This window comes from Onychostoma macrolepis, chromosome 25 (assembly GCF_012432095.1).
Source record: "Onychostoma macrolepis isolate SWU-2019 chromosome 25, ASM1243209v1, whole genome shotgun sequence".
NCBI lineage: Eukaryota > Metazoa > Chordata > Actinopteri > Cypriniformes > Cyprinidae > Onychostoma > Onychostoma macrolepis.
The window spans coordinates 7,340,241-7,362,101 of NC_081179.1; the positions used below are offsets into that span (position 1 = coordinate 7,340,241).

At 40.4% G+C, this 21,861-nt stretch overlaps 1 protein-coding gene across 1 annotated transcript in view; it reads left to right on the forward strand.

The window, feature by feature from the left end:
• LOC131533838 (mucin-2-like) overlaps window positions 1-21,861 on the forward strand; it is a 32,893-nt gene that overhangs the window by 9,304 nt on the left and 1,728 nt on the right. The window contains 25 exon segments of the mRNA XM_058766270.1: window positions 233-333; window positions 470-621; window positions 1,114-1,252; window positions 1,347-1,451; window positions 2,618-2,797; window positions 2,906-3,148; window positions 3,255-3,411; window positions 3,649-3,783; window positions 6,982-11,022; window positions 11,108-11,829; window positions 11,831-12,382; window positions 12,385-17,169; window positions 17,985-18,159; window positions 19,197-19,444; window positions 19,519-19,702; window positions 19,821-20,028; window positions 20,115-20,290; window positions 20,478-20,547; window positions 20,667-20,767; window positions 20,908-20,939; window positions 21,059-21,065; window positions 21,068-21,235; window positions 21,317-21,421; window positions 21,542-21,582; window positions 21,697-21,819. Of these exon segments, the coding sequence (XP_058622253.1) occupies window positions 233-333; window positions 470-621; window positions 1,114-1,252; window positions 1,347-1,451; window positions 2,618-2,797; window positions 2,906-3,148; window positions 3,255-3,411; window positions 3,649-3,783; window positions 6,982-11,022; window positions 11,108-11,829; window positions 11,831-12,382; window positions 12,385-17,169; window positions 17,985-18,159; window positions 19,197-19,444; window positions 19,519-19,702; window positions 19,821-20,028; window positions 20,115-20,290; window positions 20,478-20,547; window positions 20,667-20,767; window positions 20,908-20,939; window positions 21,059-21,065; window positions 21,068-21,235; window positions 21,317-21,421; window positions 21,542-21,582; window positions 21,697-21,819 (12,950 nt within the window).

Below are 21,861 nucleotides of genomic sequence, written 5' to 3' on the forward strand. Positions count from 1 at the left end.
CAATAAATAGTGGTTAATTAATATGAATTTTTAATGGCCAGTGCTGATATGTTAGACAACAAGGTGGCAGAAGGCACATATAAATGATGCTGCGCAAGTTAACTTTGAACTTTTATCACAATTTTTAATTTTTTCATAATTGCTTGACATCTGTTGTAAACAGTTTTTGAAGTTTTTCTTATATAAGAAGTACACGAATGATGCAGCCTCTTTCGTCTGATATCATTTGCAGGATGTTCCTCTCCCAAAGTTTTCTTCAACTGCAGTACAGCAGCCCCAGATGAACATGGATTGGAGTGTGCAAAGACTTGTTCGCAACAGGAAGTTGACTGTGTGAGTCTGTAGATTCTAACGTCTCTTCTCTTATTTTCTTTCCCAAAGTCTAACTTGATTTTGCTGATAGTGTTATTAGTGTGGAATGGATAACAGCATTTTGCTTGTACATAATGTCTTCTTCCCTTCTTTCCAGTTCTCACTGGACTGTCAGTCTGGCTGCCAGTGTCCTTTTGGTCTATTGGATGATGGGAGAGGACATTGTGTTAAACCGGATTACTGCCCTTGTAAACATGATGGACAGTATTATGCACCAGGATCTGAGATAACCATGGATTGCAATCAATGGTCTGTAAAACTGGTGTTATTTTAGTATCATTAATATACTATTGTATTTTTTAATGCTATTTTGCATTTGTTTTTATTTTTTATTTTCCATATTTTAAAAATGTAAAAGTATTAGTAATTTTGAGTTTGTCATTTTAGTATATTTAAATACTACTTTTATATACTACTTTTATTATAAATGTTGCAACTAGCTGAAATAAAATGTAAAAAAAAAAAAAAAAAAATATATATATATATATATATTAATATTTACTTTTTTGTTTAGTTAATGTTTATTTTTATTTCAAGTAATGAAAATGTTTTTAAATTGTTTTAATTTATTTTTTGTTGACAATAATAACCCAGTGTAAAACAACAGTCATTACCATTGCCACATTAAAGTTACATTACCATAAAACCTGTAAATAATGAGGAAATATAACCTGACCTTTAATGATCTGTAGTATAATACTGTAGAACCACAAAAGATTTGAGTCTCCTCTATATTTTCAGCACTTGCAAACGGGGAAAATGGAAATGTACACATTATAAGTGTCCAGGCATATGCACCATTTATGGCAGTGGACATTATATAACTTTTGATCAGCAAAGATTCGGCTTTAGGGGAGATTGCCGCTATATTGCTGCTCAGGTATGTGCATTTGTTCAGAGGCTTTATTTAAAAAAAAAATACAAATAAAGCTCTTCCTTCAGGAGGCAACACAGCACGTTCTCTTGTTTTGCAGAACAAGTGTGGAAATAAAACTGGCAATTTTCATGTGATCACTGAGAATCTGCCTTGTGGAACAACAGGAACTACATGTACAAAGGCTGTCAAGATATATCTTGGGGTAAGGCCACAGGCGTAGCATGCTATGCAGTTTTATGTTTAGCAAAATATTCAATACTATGTGGTACATTCAGAGAAAAATTTAAAGTTTTTAGCTGTTCAGCATGTTAAAGTTATTGTTACGTGTAGTATAAGACAATAATAGTGTACAATTATTTTCGTTTTAAAGGCCAATGAAGGATTTCCTCGCCTCATTCTCTTCAACATTTGAAAGCAATATAGAGTCAATGTCAGTCAATGGATTCTATAGTTCAGGGTTCCCACGGGTCCTTGAAATCCTTGAAAGTTTGTGAATCTGATTAAAAATTTTCAAGGCCCTGGAAAGTTTTTGAAAATAAACAAACATGGATACAGGTCCTTGAAAATTCCATATTATTCCCTCCGGTCCGCTAATGTGTTATTTCGCCAACACTTTGTGCATACTAGCTTCCTTGATTTACATTGCACATTTTTTTGTTTCGTTAAGTGTTTCCCACGTGAGGTACTTTGTGTTGTTCGTTGCCATGACGTTCACACGCACACAAAACTACTAAGATGGTACCTCAACGTTTCACAGACACACCGTGAAACATTGCAAAAATTGGCTGAAACCCTGAGATGTGATGCCAGGAAAATGCAAGTTTTAAGATATTTGGCTCACCAAAGAAGATTACAAAGAATGACTTGCCAGAGATCCAAAGGATGTAATGTTGTATTGCTTAATAATGAAAAGCCATGAGGCAAGAAAAACTTAAGCATATTCATATATCTTAAAACTTCTGGTTACATGAGCCTAAGCTCTTTCAATAAAATCCATGCAAAAGTTAATATCAGATCATTTTAGAATACAGTATAGTATGTACAAAGTATTATTCAGTTTTATGCAAAATAGAAATACGACAAATAGAATATCAGATTTCTGTCATATGGCCAAAAAAAGCAAAAAAACAAACAAAAAATGCTTTTTTGCATAGTTGTGTTTGACACATGAAAGCTGTAACATTGTATCTTACAAGGTGACGTGATATAACCTTGCTCTCACTTGAACTGTGTCCCCACATTAAGTCCTTGAATTTGAGGGTATTGGACCTGGAAAGTCCTTGAAAGGTCCTTGAATTTGAAGGTGTGGGAACCCTGATAGTTGTTTTACGATGTTTTTTCTTTTTCTTCTACTTCTCTCTCACACAGAGGTTTGTGCTAGAGCTTTCTGATGGAAATGTAATAGCCAATGATACTGGAAGTGATCCAGAGATCAAGTACACTGTGAGAAACGTTGGGATGTACCTTGTCATTGATGCTAACATTGGACTGACAATTTTGTGGGACCGCAAAACCACCGTCCGCATCATTCTGCAACCTCAGCACATGGTGAGTTGAAGCCATGACTCATGAACTTACGCTTCCAAACAATTTACAACAGTCCCTGAATTTGATTTATTCGTAGTGCAACAGCTGTGCTTTATTGTTTTTTGACAGGGAGAAGTTTGTGGTCTGTGTGGAAATTTCAATGGAAATGGAAAAGATGACTTTACCACTAAGGGAAATTTGCCAACTTCAAATATCCTGGAGTTTGTGGACAGCTGGAAAGTAGGCAACTGTCTGGATGCAAAACCAGACTACAACCCATGCATGTATACCCCCAATCGAGAGACATGGGCAAAAATACAATGTAGCATCATCAAGGATATTGATGGTCCATTCAAAGTCTGCCATAACAAGGTACAGTTGCAAAGACTTCTGAGTAAATAAATGAAAAAAGAGTTCCCTATAATGAGGTATACAAGAATCCTACATATTTTAAGGATGGAAATGCATGTTCCCACAGGTGGATCCAAACCCATATTATGAGAACTGTGTGAAGGACTCGTGTGCATGTGACACAGGTGGAGATTGTGAGTGCTTCTGTACAGCTGTTGCAGCTTATGCTCAAGCCTGCAATGAGGCAGATGTTTGTGTGAACTGGAGAACCCCTGAGATCTGCCGTAAGCATGTTTAATTCTAGTACACATCTTAATCTGTAATCTTTAAATGTGATTCATGCAGATTATGAATTTTCAGCTACTGTGTTTTCACAAAAAAGATGAACTGATTCACAATAAACTGATTGCCTGATCATTGCTTGAAGTGATTCCTTTCTTTTAACAATGTACTGCAGTTTTATTGCATTTATTTTAGTTCAGCTGTACTCATTCATACTTCTTTCCATGTTTCTCTGTCAGCTGTGTACTGTGACTACTACAATAATGGAACAGAAGATTGCACATGGCATTACAGTCCTTGTCATACACCTTGCTACAAAACCTGTCTCAACCTTAATGGTACCTGCAGTAATAACAATTTACCCAACCTGGAAGGTGAGTTGACATCTGGTGCACGCTAGTGTGCAGTTTTCAAGACTGAGTATGCACACTGCATATTTCTGACCTCCTTTTTGTGTGCACACATTTTATGTACATTTGATTTAATTCCATAATAATCTTTAATATTTGGCCACTTCTTTATGACAGAGATGCTACAGCCACTGTCATTTCTTGAACAGGAATGTGGAAATCAAAACATGCAAACTCAGAGGAAGGGTTTAAACTTTTATTTTAAAATTGCAATAAACAGTTAGCATACTTAGAAAGATCATGATGTAATTCTCCAGTGTTGGCGTGGGATTATAAACATTATAAGCAGCTCAGACTAACAGCATATGCAGAGATGGAGTCTGAGACGGTCCACGTATGTAAATGACAACTCTTTGTGTGGAGTAGCATTAACTGTGAATGGAGCCCCTCTAAGATGCACGTAACCTACACGCATATAAATAAAGCGCATATATTTATTTAATTGCATCTCAGCCTTTGTGAATTCACAATCGCACTATGGTGTATTATGATTTTTAAATATTAAAACTATTTTGTGTAGCCTTCAGAAAAAGGTTTAATAATGCTTTTCATGGATTCTCGTCCATGGAATGTACCACTTCCAGTATTTTTAACATGGACAAAATGCAATCGAGGATTTTTTATAATCAAGTACTCAAATTTAATCGAGGAATCGTGACAGCCCTACCTACAATAGCAGAAATTAGCTTTTTTTAATAAAAGTAAAGATCCATGTGTAATACAGTTGTTAATGAAATGAAAATGTTTAATGAAATTAGAAAATAATATTCAAGAGATTGTTGTTCAGTTTAGTTATATACATGTTATTAGTCTCCATAATATGTTTTGTTCTGATGACACGAATAATCTCAAGGGTCCCTGCGTTTTACATGATTATTTGATTCTTTCGTAGTGTGGGTTTGGTGAAGTGCACTCAAAACAAACATTTTCTGTTTCACTTTATTTTGATGGTCCCTTTAACACATTCTGTTGATTGTAAGTAAAGTTGCACCTATATCTACTACCCCTCATTACAGTGTTAATAGAGTATTAGTAGACTGGTAGGTTTAGGGTTAGAATAAGCTGACATTTACTTGAAAAGTTACTTATAGTCAGTAGAATGTCTGTTGGGAGACCATCACAATAAAGAGTTAGCAGATATTAAGCAGACAGTCAAATAATACTCTAATGAGAGTTAGTCGACATGTAGGTGCAAAGTTACTTATTGTCAACAGAATGCTCAAAACAATCAAAGGACCATCAAAATAAAGTGTTACCACATTTTCACATGTCCTCCAAACTGACCCACAACCTAATCAGTCTGTACATGAAGAAATTGATTCATTCATCAAATCTATGCAAGATGCCAAGTTTTGAGTGTTGTACCGGCAAACTCCTACTTCTCACCGCTGTTTCCTGATAGTTTAGTAGGAAATTATTGCAAGTCGCCCCCTGTCATTTCAAAGAATAGTACAACGTTGAGTGTGACTTGTATAAACTCCTTGTCCGTTTCGGGAGGTGCACGCAGTCAGCGGAGGCTCACAGTGCAGAACTAGGCAAAAGTATAAATAAGGCTTAAACAGCCCATTACAGGCAATGTTATGGGGGTCATGACATGGATTTTTAAAAATTATTTTAATATGTTCTTTGAGGTTCACTTAAAATCTTAATGTTTTTTTGCACCAAAATAAACAAACAAACAAATAAATCAATCAATCAAAATAATACATCAAAAAACAAATATATATGCAGAAAAATTATTATTTTCAACCCTCTTTCTGAAATGATCCGTTTTTAAGGGACGACTCCTTTAAGGCTTATCAGTAAACGAAAGATCTTTTACTCTTCCGTTTGTCCTGTTGTCAGCAGACTCAAATTCATAAAGTATGTCAGAAACTGAACTGAATTTGTGTACTGTATCCAGTGTACATAGCGCCAGTGATTATAGAGGGATATATTTGCTTTTGACTTAACATTAATATTAAAAACACAACATCGCACCATACCTTTTGGAGCTTGAATAAATGAATGCTTTGTTTATAATGAGGGGTTTTAAGCTATGAAACAGGATTGTTAATGGTACACAGAGCAAACACAATGGTCAAAATATCAAAGCAAATTTGATTTCTCATGTCATGACCCCTTTAAGGAAGCTTAAAGGAATAGTTCACCCAAAAATTTAAATTCTGTCATTAATTACTCACCCTCATGTCGTTCTGAACTCATAAGACCTTTGTTCATCTTTGAACACAAATTAAGATATTTTTGATGAAATCCGACAGCTTTCTGACCCTCTATAGACAGCAATGTAACTGTAACAAAGCTATGAGAATACTTTTTGTGCACAAAGAAAACAAAAATAATGTTAAATAGTTTATTTAACAATTATTCTCCTCTGTGTCACCGCCCACCGCCATTCATGAGAGTACCTCGACCCATGCACGTGATGCTGCTGATGTAGAACACGCATGCCCTGGCCTTGTTTACGATCAGAGGAATATCTAAGGAGGGACAGAAAGCTCTCGGATTTCATCAAAAATATCTTAATTTGTGTTCAAAGATGAATGAAGGACTTATGGGTTTGGAATGACATGAGGGTGAGGGTGAACTGTCCCTTTAACATTGCTTAATGTATTGAGTCACTAGCTTTGAAGGATCAAGGCACTATAAGTAGCCTGCTGTGTACAGATAAATTGATTGTTTGACAAACAAATGGATAAGCCCAGATATAAATGTGAAGTGTAAGCTTTATGTTAAGCAATAGAAAGGTGTTTACTATTTAATATCTCTAACATGACAAATATGGCATTCTATGGATTAGGGCAGTTTGGCAGCAGGCAATATTTATAACAAGCAGTGTTTGAGGGAAATTAGGTTCTTCTTTCTCATATTTTTTATACAGTAAGCCAAATTCACCATTTTTAATATGAATCATTTTAGAATGTGCCTGCCTGTCTCTTACAGTCATTTTTTTATTAATAATAAAGTGGCATTAAGTTAAATTATTCAACTAAATATGATAAAAGTAACAAAATAATAGAACTTGTATAATAATTCAAATAATAGTAATCTCTCTTGCCAGTAATTCACAAAACATTTTGTGATCATGACCCACCAGTTAAAAACTGATGATTTGTGCAACTATATTTATTTATTTATTATTATTTTATTTATTTTATGCAGGATGTTATCCAAAATGTCCAGAGGATAAGCCTATTTTTGATGAGCAAAATCAGATCTGTGTGGAGGAATGTACACTGACAACAACACCAGAACCTACAACATCAACAACTACCACAAAGTCTACTACAACACCAGAACCTACCACATCATCTACCCCTACACCAACAACTACCACGAAGTCTACTACAACACAAGAACCTACCACATCACCTACCCCTACACCGACAATTACCACAAAGTCTCCTACAACAACACCAGAAACTACCACATCATCTACCCCTACACCGACAACTACCACAAAGTCTCCTACAACAACACCAGAAACTACCACTTCATCTACCCCTACACCGACAACTACAACAAAGCCTACTACAACACCAGAGCCTACCACATCATCTACCCCTACACCGACAACTACAACAAAGCCTCCTACAACAACACCAGAAACGACCACATCCTCTACCCCTACACCGACAACTACTACAACATCTACTACAACACCAGAACCTACCACATCATCTACCCCTACACCGACAACTACCACAAAGCCTCCTACAACAACACCAGAACCTACCACATCATCTACCCCTACACCGACAACTACAACAAAGCCTACAACAACACCAGAAAGTACCACATCATCTACCCCTACACCGACACCTACCACGAAGTCTACTACAACACCAGAACCTACCACATCATCTACCCCTACACCGACAGCTACTACAACATCTACTACTACAACACCAAAACCTACCACATCTTCCACCCCTACACCGACAACTACCACAAAGCCTCCTACAACAACACCAAAACCTACCACATCCTCTACCCCTACACCGACAACTACCACAAAGCCTCCTACAACAACACCAGAATCTACCACATCATCTACTCCTACACCGACAACTACTACAACATCTACTACAACACCAGAACCTACCACATCATCTACTCCTACACCGACAACTACCACAAAGCCTCCTACAACAACACCAGAATCTACCACATCATCTACTCCTACACCAACAACTACTACAACATCTACTACAACACCAGAACCTACCACATCATCTACCCCTACACCGACAGCTACCACAACATCCACTACAACGACACCAATATCAGAATCTATCTCATCTACCCTTACACCAACAACTACCACAAAGCCTCCTACAACAACACCAGAACCTACCACATCCTCTACCCCTACACCGACAACTACCACAAAGCCTCCTACAACAACACCAGAATCTACCACATCATCTACTCCTACACCGACAACTACTACAACATCTACTACAACACCAGAACCTACCACATCATCTACTCCTACACCGACAACTACCACAAAGCCTCCTACAACAACACCAGAATCTACCACATCATCTACTCCTACACCGACAACTACTACAACATCTACTACAACACCAGAACCTACCACATCATCTACCCCTACACCGACAGCTACCACAACATCCACTACAACGACACCAATATCAGAATCTATCTCATCTACCTTTACACCAACAACTACCACAAAGCCTCCTACAACAACACCAGAACCTACCACATCCTCTACCCCTACACCGACAACTACCACAAAGCCTCCTACAACAACACCAGAATCTACCACATCATCTACTCCTACACCGACAACTACTACAACATCTACTACAACACCAGAACCTACCACATCATCTACCCCTACACCGACAACTACCACAAAGCCTCCTACAACAACACCAGAATCTACCACATCATCTACTCCTACACCGACAACTACTACAACATCTACTACAACACCAGAACCTACCACATCATCTACCCTTACACCAACAACTACCACAAAGCCTCCTACAACAACACCAGAACCTACCACATCCTCTACCCCTACATCGACAACTACCACAAAGCCTCCTACAACAACACCAGAATCTACCACATCATCTACTCCTACACCGACAACTACTACAACATCTACTACAACACCAGAACCTACCACATCATCTACTCCTACACCGACAACTACCACAAAGCCTCCTACAACAACACCAGAATCTACCACATCATCTACTCCTACACGGACAACTACTACAACATCTACTACAACACCAGAACCTACCACATCATCTACCCCTACACCGACAGCTACCACAACATCCACTACAACGACACCAATATCAGAATCTATCTCATCTACCCTTACACCAACAACTACCACAAAGCCTCCTACAACAACACCAGAACCTACCACATCATCTACTCCTACACCGACAACTACCACAAAGCCTCCTACAACAACACCAGAACCTACCACATCATCTACCCCAACAACAACAACTATCACATCAACATCAACTAAGCCTATAACACCATGCATGTGTTGGTGGTCTGACTGGTTTAATGTATATAATCCTGCAGTAGGAGGATGGAATGACTTGGAGACTTATGAAAAAATTGCAGAAAGTGGAAAAGAGATCTGTGAAGAGCCAGAAGATATTGAATGTAGGGCTGTGGGCCAACCTGACATGAGCTTTGAAGATTATATTCATCATACAGGACAAGTTGCCCATTGCAATGTTTCATATGGATTGGTGTGTAAGAAAGAAGAACAGAATAAACGCCCCTATAAATGTATTGACTATGAAATACGTGTTTACTGTTGTACCCCTTGTTCAAGTACCACATCATCTACCCCTACACCGACAGCTACCACAACATCTACTACAATAACACCAAAACCTACCACATCCTCTACCCCTACACCGACAACTACCACAAAGCCTCCTACAACAACACCAGAAACTACCACATCATCTACTCCTACACCGACAACTACCACAAAGCCTCCTACAACAACACCAGAATCTACCACATCATCTACTCCTACACCGACAACTACTACAACATCTACTACAACACCAGAACCTACCACATCATCTACCCCTACACCGACAACTACCACAAAGCCTCCTACAACAACACCAGAACCTACCACATCATCTACCCCTACACCGACAACTACCACAAAGCCTCCTACAACAACACCAGAAACTACCACATCATCTAATCCTACACCAACAACTACCACAAAGCCTCCTACAACAACACCAGAACCTACCACATCATCTACCCCTACACCGACAACTACTACAACATCTACAACAACACCAGAACCTACCACATCATCTAATCCTACACCAACAACTACCACAAAGCCTCCTACAACAACACCAGAATCTACCACATCATCTACTCCTACACCGACAACTACTACAACATCTACTACAACACCAGAACCTACCACATCATCTACTCCTACACCGACAACTACTACAAAGCCTCCTACAACAACACCAAAACCTACCACATCCTCTACTCCTACACCGACAACTACTACAACATCTACAACAACACCAGAACCTACCACATCATCTACCCCTACACCGACAACTACCACAAAGCCTCCTACAACAACACCAGAAACTACCACATCATCTAATCCTACACCAACAACTACCACAAAGCCTCCTACAACAACACCAGAACCTACCACATCATCTACCCCTACACCGACAACTACTACAACATCTACAACAACACCAGAACCTACCACATCATCTACCCCTACACCGACAACTACCACAAAGCCTCCTACAACAACACCAGAACCTACCACATCATCTACCCCTACACCGACAACTACCACAAAGCCTCCTACAACAACACCAGAACCTACCATCATCTACTCCTACACGACAACTACTACAACATCTACAACAACACCAGAACCTACCACATCATCTACCCCTACACCGACAACTACCACAAAGCCTCCTACAACAACACCAGAATCTACCACATCATCTACTCCTACACCGACAACTACCACAACATCTACTACAACACCAGAACCTACCACATCATCTACCCCTACACCGACAACTACTACAACATCTACAACAACACAAGAACCTACCACATCATCTACCCCTACACCGACAACTACTACAATATCTACAACAACACAGAACCTACCACATCATCTACCCCTACACGACAACTACTACAATATCTACAACAACACCAGAACCTACCACATCATCTACCCCTACACCGACAGCTACCACAACATCTACTACAACAACACCAGAACCTACCACATCATCTACCCTTACACCAACAACTACCACAAAGCCTCCTACAACAACACCAGAACCTACCACATCATCTACTCCTACACCGCCAACTACCACAAAGCCTCCTACAACAACACCAGAACCTACCACATCATCTACCCCAACAACAACAACTATCACATCAACATCAACTAAGCCTATAACACCATGCATGTGTTGGTGGTCTGACTGGTTTAATGTATATAATCCTGCAGTAGGAGGATGGAATGACTTGGAGACTTATGAAAAAATTGCAGAAAGTGGAAAAGAGATCTGTGAAGAGCCAGAAGATATTGAATGTAGGGCTGTGGGCCAACCTGACATGAGCTTTGAAGATTATATTCATCATACAGGACAAGTTGCCCATTGCAATGTTTCATATGGATTGGTGTGTAAGAAAGAAGAACAGAATAAACGCCCCTATAAATGTATTGACTATGAAATACGTGTTTACTGTTGTACCCCTTGTTCAAGTACCACATCATCTACCCCTACACCGACAGCTACCACAACATCTACTACAATAACACCAAAACCTACCACATCCTCTACCCCTACACCGACAACTACCACAAAGCCTCCTACAACAACACCAGAAACTACCACATCATCTACTCCTACACCGACAACTACCACAAAGCCTCCTACAACAACACAGAACCTACCACATCATCTACTCCTACACGACAACTACTACAACATCTACTACAACACCAGAACCTACCACATCATCTACCCCTACACCGACAACTACTACAAAGCCTCCTACAACAACACCAGAACCTACCACATCATCTACCCCTACACCGACAACTACTACAACATCTACAACAACACCAGAACCTACCACATCATCTACCCCTACACCGACAACTACCACAAAGCCTCCTACAACAACACCAGAAACTACCACATCATCTACCCCTACACCAACAACTACCACAAAGCCTCCTACAACAACACCAGAACCTACCACATCATCTACCCCTACACCGACAACTACTACAACATCTACAACAACACCAGAACCTACCACATCATCTACCCCTACACCGACAACTACCACAAAGCCTCCTACAACAACACCAGAACCTACCACATCATCTACCCCTACACCGACAACTACCACAAAGCCTCCTACAACAACACCAGAACCTACCACATCATCTACTCCTACACCGACAACTACTACAACATCTACAACAACACCAGAACCTACCACATCATCTACCCCTACACGACAACTACCACAAAGCCTCCTACAACAACACCAGAATCTACCACATCATCTACTCCTACACCGACAACTACCACAACATCTACTACAACACCAGAACCTACCACATCATCTACCCCTACACCGACAACTACTACAACATCTACAACAACACAAGAACCTACCACATCATCTACCCCTACACCGACAACTACTACAATATCTACAACAACACAAGAACCTACCACATCATCTACCCCTACACCGACAGCTACCACAACATCTACTACAACAACACCAGAACCTACCACATCATCTACCCCTACACCGACAACTACCACAAAGCCTCCTACAACAACACCAGAACCTACCACATCATCTACCCCTACACCGACAACTACCACAAAGCCCCCTACAACAACACCAGAATCTACCACACCATCTACTCCTACACCGCCAACTACTACAACATCTACAACAACACCAGAACCTACCACATCATCTACCCCTACACCGACAACTACCACAAAGCCTCCTACAACAACACCAGAATCTACCACATCGTCTACTCCTACACCGACAACTACTACAACATCTACTACAACACCAGAACCTACCACATCATCTACCCCTACACCGACAACTACTACAACATCTACAACAACACAAGAACCTACCACATCATCTACCCCTACACCGACAGCTACCACAACATCTACTACAACAACACCGAAACCTACCACATCCTCTACTCCTACACCGACAACTACCACAAAGCCCCCTACAACAACACCAGAATCTACCACACCATCTACCCCTACACCGACAACTACCACAAAGCCCCCTACAACAACACCAGAATCTACCACACCATCTACTCCTACACCGACAACTACTACAACATCTACAACAACACCAGAACCTACCACATCATCTACCCCTACACCGACAACTACCACAAAGCCCCCTACAACAACACCAGAATCTACCACACCATCTACTCCTACACCGACAACTACTACAACATCTACAACAACACCAGAACCTACCACATCATCTACCCCTACACCGACAACTACCACAAAGCCTCCTACAACAACACCAGGACCTACCACATCATCTACCCCTACACCGACAACTACTACAACATCTACAACAACACCAGAACCTACCACATCATCTACCCCTACACCGACAACTACCACAAAGCCTCCTACAACAACACCAGAACCTACCACATCATCTACCCCTACACCGACAACTACCACAAAGCCTCCTACAACAACACCAGAATCTACCACATCATCTACTCCTACACCGACAACTACTACAACATCTACTACAACACCAGAACCTACCACATCATCTACCCCTACACCGACAACTACCACAAAGCCTCCTACAACAACACCAGAACCGACCACATCATCTACCCCTACACCGACAGCTACCATAACATCTACTACAACAACACCAAAACCTACCACATCCTCTACCCCTACACCGACAACTACCACTAAGCCTCCTACAACAACACCAGAATCTACCACATCATCTACTCCTACACCGACAACTACTACAACATCTACTACAACACCAGAACCTACCACATCATCTACTCCTACACCGACAACTACCACAAAGCCTCCTACAACAACACCAGAACCTACCACATCATCTACCCCTACACCGACAACTACTACAACATCTACAACAACACCAGAACCTACCACATCATCTACCCCTACACCGACAACTACTACAACATCTACAACAACACCAGAACCTACCACATCATCTACCCCTACACCGACAACTACTACAACATCTACAACAACACCAGAACCTACCACATCATCTACCCCTACACCGACAACTACCACAAATCCTCCTACAACAACACCAGAACCTACCACATCATCTACCCCTACACCGACAACTACCACAAAGCCTCCTACAACAACACCAGAATCTACATCATCTACCCCTACACCGACAACTACCACAAAGCCTCCTACAACAACACCAGAACCTACCACATCCTCTACTCCTACACCGACAACTACTACAACATCTACAACAACACCAGAACCTACCACATCATCTACCCCTACACCGACAACTACCACAAAGCCTCCTACAACAACACCAGAACCTACCACATCATCTACCCCTACACCGACAACTACTACAACATCTACTACAACACCAAAACCTACCACATCATCTACCCCTACACCGACAGCTACCACAACATCCACTACAACGACACCAATATCACAATCTATCTCATCTACCCTTACACCAACAGCTACCACAAAGCTGACTACAACAACAGAACCTACCACATCATCTACCCCTACACCAACAACTACCACAAAGCCTCCAACAACAACAACACCAGAATCTACCACATCATCTACCCCTACACCGACAGCTACCACATCTACTACTACAACACCAGAACCTACCACATCATCTACCCCTAAACCGACAACTACCCCAAAGCCTCCTACAACAACACCAGCAACTACCACATCATCTACTCCTACACCGACAACTACCACAAAGCCTCCTACAACAACACCAGAAACTACCATATCATCTACTCCTACACCGACAACTACTACAACACCAGAACCTACCACATCATCTACCCCTACACCGACAGCTACCACAACATCTACTACAACAACACCAGAACCTACCACATCATCTACCCCTACACCGACAACTACCACAAAGCCTCCTACAACAACACCAGAACCTACCACATCATCTACCCCTACACCGACAGCTACCACAACATCTACAACAACAACAACACCAGAACCTACCACATCATCTACTCCTACACCGACAACTACTACAACATTTACTGCAACACCAGAACCTACCACATCATCTACCCCTACACCGACAACTACCACGAAGTCTACTACAACACCAGAGCCTACCACATCATCTACCCCTACACCGACAACTACAGCAAAGCCTACTACAACACCAGAAACTACCACATCCTCTACCCCTACACCGACAACTACCACAAAGCCTCCTACAACAACACCAGAAACTACCACATCATCTACCCCTACACCGACAGCTACCACAACATCCACTACAACGACACCAATATCAGAATCTATCTCATCTACCCCTACACCGACAACTACCACAAAGCCCCCTACAACAACACCAGAATCTACCACACCATCTACTCCTACACCGACAACTACTACAACATCTACAACAACATCAGAACCTACCACATCATCTACCCTTACACCGACAACTACCACAAAGCCCCCTACAACAACACCAGAATCTACCACATCATCTACTCCTACACCGACAACTACTACAACATCTACTACAACATCAGAACCTACCACATCATCTACCCCTACACCGACAACTACCACAAAGCCTCCTACAACAACACCAGAACCTACCACATCATCTACCCCTACACCGACAACTACTACAACATCTACAACAACACCAGAACCTACCACATCATCTACCCCTACACCGACAGCTACCACAACATCCACTACAACGACACCAATATCAGAATCTATCTCATCTACCCTTACACCAACAGCTACCACAAAGCCGACTACAACACCAGAACCTACCACATCATCTACCCCTACACCAACAACTACCACAAAGCCTCCAACAACAACACCAGAATCTACCACATCATCTACCCCTACACCGACAGCTACCACATCTACTACTACAACACCAGAACCTACCACATCATCTACCCCTAAACCGACAAGTACCCCAAAGCCTCCTACAACAACACCAGCAACTACCACATCATCTACTCCTACACCAACAACTACTACAAAGCCTCCTACAACAACACCAGAAACTACCATATCATCTACTCCTACACCGACAACTACTACAACACCAGAACCTACCACATCATCTACCCCTACACCGACAGCTACCACAACATCTACTACAACAACACCAGAACCTACCACATCATCTACCCCTACACCGACAACTACCACAAAGCCTCCTACAACAACACCAGAACCTACCACATCATCTACCCCTACACCGACAACTACCACAAAGCCTCCTACAACAACACCAGAAACTACCACATCATCTAATCCTACACCAACAACTACCACAAAGCCTCCTACAACAACACCAGAACCTACCACATCATCTACCCCTACACCGACAACTACCACAAAGTCTACTACAACACCAGAGCCTACCACATCTACCCCTACACTGACAACTACAGCAAAGCCTACTACAACACCAGAAACTACCACATTCTCTACCCCTACACCGACAACTACCACAAAGCCTCCTACAACAACACCAGAAACTACCACATCATCTACCCCTACACCGACAGCTACCACAACATCTACTACAACAACAGAACCTACTACTTCATCTACCCCAACTACAACAAAGTCTACAACAACAACAACACCAGAACCTACAACATCATCTACCCCTACACCACCAACAACACAGTCTAGATCAACAACTGAAACAATAAGTGTTGTTACTGGAGTAAAAACAACAACAACAACAACATCATCACCTGGATCACAAGTTGTAGTAACAAAAACACCAGAACCTACCACGTCATCTACCCTTACAACAACAGCTACCACAAAGCCTACTACAACAACAACAACAACAGCATTTACATCTACATTGTTTGTTTCCAGCACTACACCTGCCCCTCCACCTACTCCTACACCAACTCCACATTACGACTGTCCAGAATGGGACAAAAATGTACTATTTAATATACTTTCTTTTAATTTTTGTTTCAAGGGGTCATGAAATGGAGTTTCAGATTTTTATATTGTTTCTTGAGGTTAGTTTATAAAGTTTTTTTTTTTTTTACATCAAAGAGGTCTAATATTTGTAAAAAATTATAATTTTCCACTCATATTTTTACTCTCTGTGAAAACCACTCAATGTCAAGGGGCGACCTCTTGCAGAAACTGAAGTAAATGCCCACTGTTGTGATTGGCAAAATTTATCGCACCATATCCATGTCCTGCTTTACAGCATGTCATGTATTTTGATACTCAAGATGGCAAGCGCTGTGATAAGGACAAATATGTTTAAGCCAGAGTCAGATACCAAGGCAGTCAAAATTTAAACAACGCTACCACAACATGTATCACTGTTGTGATTGATGAACAGACATGACTTGTTCAGAACACACCTCCTTGATTACATACAATTACATATGATGTACATTAAGGGGCGGGTCGAGGACATCACGATTCTCCTGATATAAAATCTGCGCATTTCAGAAGAAGAGAATAGAATAATTCATATTTTAAACTGGGTAGTTAGTTCTGAGTTCTGAAACTTATTATTGTAGAGGAACCTCTTATATGTGTTAATATCAAGAACATTTTGATTCTCCATGTCATGACCCCTTCAGATATACGTAGTGTAATTATTTATATTGGAGGAATGTACTTTTATAAGTATCCATGTTGTCATTTAAATATTCTAAGGAAATAACATACACAACATTGCAATTTTACATGTATCAGTCTTTCTAATTCTATTACTTTTCTCATTATCCCCAGACCAATGAGACCTTCTACTTGTGTGACTGCTTAATGGCGAGGTGCTTAGAAGACAACAAAATCGAAATTATCCCATTTGAATGCCCTCCACTGCAGAACATCATCTGTGAAAATGGCAAAAAACCAGTGCTTGTCTATGATGAGCATGGCTGCTGCCAATATTATGCATGTGACTGTGAGTAAACTGGTATTCACAATCTTTATATTTGATTCTGTAATTGTTGAAATTAATAGCAATGATGTACTGTCAAGCCAAATATGCTTTATTTGAAACGGTTATGTTTTCATGGTTTCAAAGGTGCTTAATTTTTTTATATGTTCCTTTAAAATTACTATAATTTAACATTTTAACTGAAAACAATTCGGTCATGATCTGTGATTTCTTTGCATCTCATTGAGTCTCTTTGCTTTGATGTGGCGCAAGAAAATAAAATTGTCTCTGTCACAGGTTAAATGACAAAGTAGTTATGTTGACATTTTGAATTCTTCAAATGTCAATTGTTATTTTCAACAATCAATGCACATAGGATCAGGTTTACTAAACAGGTCAAATTAGCATTACACCGCAAGCTCAAATGGGAGTGGAAAGTTGTGGCTGATCTACTGCACAAATTAAAGAACACAGAAGCAGCCAGCTCATTTCCATATTGACAATGCAAAATAGGAAGAGGAACACAAAATAAAAAAAATAAATAATGTGGCTTGGTAATCGACATATTCAGATTACATTGTCATTCCAAATAAATTAACACAAGTGGAGAAAATTTTCTCACTTCTACCATGAGCGCTGTCTTCTCTGGGGTGCCTTCTCCTAGCAGCAAATATCACAGCCATGTCCAGCACCAAATGGATTGAGACATGTTTTTTGGGGCATTAAATAATGGTAATTTGATGACCGCAAACCTTAGTAAATCATGCATGATTCATTTAAATACTCTTCTCTCAGAAATTTTGCATCTGAAAGGAAAACTCCTACAAATACACATGCAATAAGATCAGCCACAAAAATGACTGTCCACACCTCTCATTGCTTATTTTTCACTGCATGTCATTAGTAAAAAAGCAGTAGGTTTTTAACTGCAAAAAGAGAGTTTGTCTGGATCAAGCTGTAAGTAAATCTGGCCTTTAGTGTTTACCAAATTCAAGTAGCTTGTTCAGTTCAAGTAACTGAATGCTATTTTTTTTTTTTTTTTCATCCTCTCCTAATAATAGGCTTTTGTGAAGGCTGGGGTGACCCGCATTACATCACATTTGATGGACTCTTCTACAGTTATCAAGGAAACTGTACTTATGTATTAATGGAGGAAATCAGGCCTCAATACCATTTGAAGATCTACATCGACAGTGTCTACTGTGACCCTGTTGAGCATGTATCCTGTCCCAGATCTATTATTGTGTCTTACAACAAACTACTCATAACACTCACAAATCACAATCTCATAGGAGGTGCAGACCTAGAGGTGAGACTTTCTAGATTTGGAATGAATGTTTTGTCTGCTTTACTAAGTATCCTAAAATTCTCCTGTCATTACAGGCTTTTGAGAACAATGTAAAGTTACAACTACCATATACTCATAATAGTGTGAGAGTTGTAAGCTCAGGCCTAGACTTGATCCTAAGTATTCCACTGCTGGGTGTTAATATAACATTTGGAGCCACTGGCTTTGGCGTCAGTTTGCCATTCCAGCTTTTTGGAAACAACACACAAGGTCACTGTGGTAAGTCAGCCACCCCCCTTTTTCTGTATGGATGGTGACATCACAGTGTGGATGGTATACGAGGGATTTGTTTTTATGCATTGCCCATCTAAATTACTCCAAATTAATTCTCACTAAGGAACATGCAACAACAACAAGGCTGATGACTGCATGATCCCTGGAGGGATCTTGGTGGACGACTGTGCAGTGATGGCAGATTACTGGCCAGCCAGTGGTGTGAACGGTGAAATTTGCACTCCACCAACTGCTTTACCTACCGTTGGGGGTAACAAACCTACATCTAAGCCATGCCCAGTTCATCCTGACTGCAACCTCCTTGATAGCGAGTGAGTGGATTCTGTGTGGTGTTTTTATTATAAATTTCAATACACGGAGCTTCCAAAGTGATATTTACTACCTCTGTCTTTCTCAGGGTGTTCAAAGCATGCCATCCACATCTGTCCCCCAAAAACTTCATTTTAGCATGTGAATATGACATTTGTCATATGAGCAACCCTGCCGTGGTGTGTACCAGTCTGCAGACTTACGCGAGGGCTTGTTCTCAATTAGGGATCTGCATACACTGGAGGAACTACACTAACCTTTGCAGTAAGTTGTATTTTATTAATTTTATATCATACTGTTTCTTTAGGTTTTTCCAACACCCTAAACTTTCTGTTGTACATTTCTGACTTTAAATTCCTTTTTTTTATGTGAGATTTTCTTTGTGGACTCAGACTTTTGGATGTTTAGAGATTATTGTGTGTAAGTGTTGTATTTGTCTTTTCTTCCCCAGATATTGAATGTGCAGCAGATAAAGTCTTCAGTCCTTGTGGTCCAGCTGAGCCACCAACCTGTGCTGATATGTATGCCCATTTATCCAAATTTTTAAAATAATTTAGACATTTGAGAATATAAAAGTTTAGATGTTTATTGGAATGAATCTCAGATGATATGTGTAATAAAAAAGGTAAATACTTTGCAGACCTGGACAGATCACCATTAAAGTGCCCACAGAGGGCTGCTTCTGTCCTGAGGGCTCATTGCTCTTCAACAAGGAGTCAGGAGTCTGTGTGAACAAATGCGGTGAGAAGCCTTCAAGTCAAGTTTATGTGCACGCATATTGAGATGTACAAAAAAGTGTGCCTTTCTGTGTCATCCTGCATATCTTAGCTGCTTTTCAAGAACATATCTGTCTAATTTTGTTCTTCCCTTTTTGTTTTTAGGATGCCTGGACGCCTCTGGAACACCACGTGAGGTATGGCGGTGTTTAACAATTTTAATTTAGCTGTTGGCTCAATACTAGAATTACATAGTTCTTAAACTTCAAGGTATTTCCATAACTTTTAACTGAATTCTCTTGATATTTTGTGGCAGTTCGATGAAGTTTTGAATACAACTGTGAGGAGTGTATCTGTGATAAGGCCAGCAAATCTGTGATCTGTAAGCCCAAGAAGTGTCCTGATGTGAACCCTGTGAGCTGCACTGAGCCCGGCTTTGTGCTGGTCAATGTCACCGATCCTTCAGACCCATGCTGCAACAAACAAGTTTGCAGTAAGTGAAATTATTATTTTTTTCAATAGTACAGTTTTTTTGGTTTGGGTTCACATCTTCCTTTTGATTTGTGTGATGTAGATTGTGATGCCAGCATGTGCCCACCTATGGATACGAAGTGTGCAGTTGGATATGCACCAGTCCTGGAAGTGCCTGACGGAAAATGCTGTCCAGTAATCAAATGCGGTATTGCTATTATTCACACTTCAGTTAATTTTTGTGACATTTGTATGCTTATTTTTTGTCTCAGATTGTGTCTGTAATATCATTCTTTATAGTTTTGTGTTTTGTTGTTTGCCTCCTCAGAGCCAAAGAAAGTGTGCGTCCACAAAAATATGGAATATGAGGTAATTAAAATGACTGTAATAGTACTTTTTTTTTTTTTTTAAATCAAACATTTCTGATTTTTAAAAAGTAATAATTAAGCTTTGCATGCTCATCTCTCCCATTACTTCCCCCAGCCTGGTACCGACATTCCCGTTGTTGACTGTCAGGAATGCAGCTGTACGTGGGATGTGGATCCTAAAACGCAGTTCTTCAAGATCAAATGTGGATTTGTGCAGTGCAATGAGAAATGTGATCCTGTAAGTTGCATGACAAGCTTCTGATCAGCTTGTCTCAGGACT